This window comes from Apteryx rowi, unplaced genomic scaffold, assembly GCF_003343035.1.
Source record: "Apteryx rowi isolate R43461 unplaced genomic scaffold, aptRow1 scaffold_611, whole genome shotgun sequence".
In the NCBI taxonomy this organism is placed as follows: Eukaryota; Metazoa; Chordata; class Aves; order Apterygiformes; family Apterygidae; genus Apteryx; species Apteryx rowi.
In genome coordinates, this window is record NW_020450885.1 from 198,373 (window position 1) to 199,131 (window position 759).

General features: G+C 73.6%; 1 protein-coding gene across 1 annotated transcript; it reads right to left on the reverse strand.

Annotated features, from left to right (window-relative positions):
• Positions 1 to 150: 150 nt before the first annotated feature.
• On the reverse strand, positions 151 to 759 carry LOC112974583 (homeobox protein HMX1-like). The gene has a single exon (XM_026083704.1). It carries the CDS (start codon positions 757 to 759, stop codon positions 151 to 153), a length of 609 nt encoding a protein of 202 aa, XP_025939489.1.

Sequence of the window (759 nt, forward strand, 5' to 3'; positions counted from 1 at the left end):
CGGCCCCTCCGCGGGCCCGGGCTGCCGTCGGGGGTCCCCGGCGCGTGGGGGCGGGTGCCCCACGGCCTCGCCAGGCGGAGGAATAACGTCGGCGGGTTTCCGCGGCCCGGGGAGCGGGGGCAAGAGGCCCGGGAGGGGGCCGCGGCGGGGTTATACGTCCCCATCCAGCAGGCTGAAGTATTTGCCGGGGCTGGGGAGGCAAAGGTAAGGGACGGCGCTGCCCGGGCAGAGCAGCGGGAAGGACACGGGCAGCAAACAGCGGCTGAGGAAGGTGCTGTCCTTGTAGAGGGCCGGGAAAGGCAGAGCGGCGGCGGCGGCGGCGGCGGTGGCGGGCAGCGGCTCCGCGGGGGGCTCCGCCGGGCCCGGGCCCTCCGGCTCCGCCGACATCTGTCTCTTGAGCTTGTTGCGGCGGTTCTGGAACCAGATCTTCACCTGGGTCTCGGTGAGGTGCAGCGAGGCGGCCAGGCCGGCGCGCTCCGAGCTGCTCAGGTAGCGCTTCACGTCGAAGGTGGACTCCAGCTGGAAGACCTGGCTCTTGGAGAAGATGGTGCGCGTCTTCTTCTTGCTGGCCGCCGACTTGCTGCTCTCCTTGCCGCAGCCTGCGGCTCCTCCGGCCTCCTCCGGGCGGCAGCGCAGCCCCTCGGGCGGTGGCGAGCCCGCCCCTCCGCTCCCCTCGGGGCCCCGACCGAGGCCGCGGCCGGCAGGCCCGTCTGCTGGGAGCCGGCCGGGCTCGCTGCCTGCAAGGGCAAAGCACAGCAT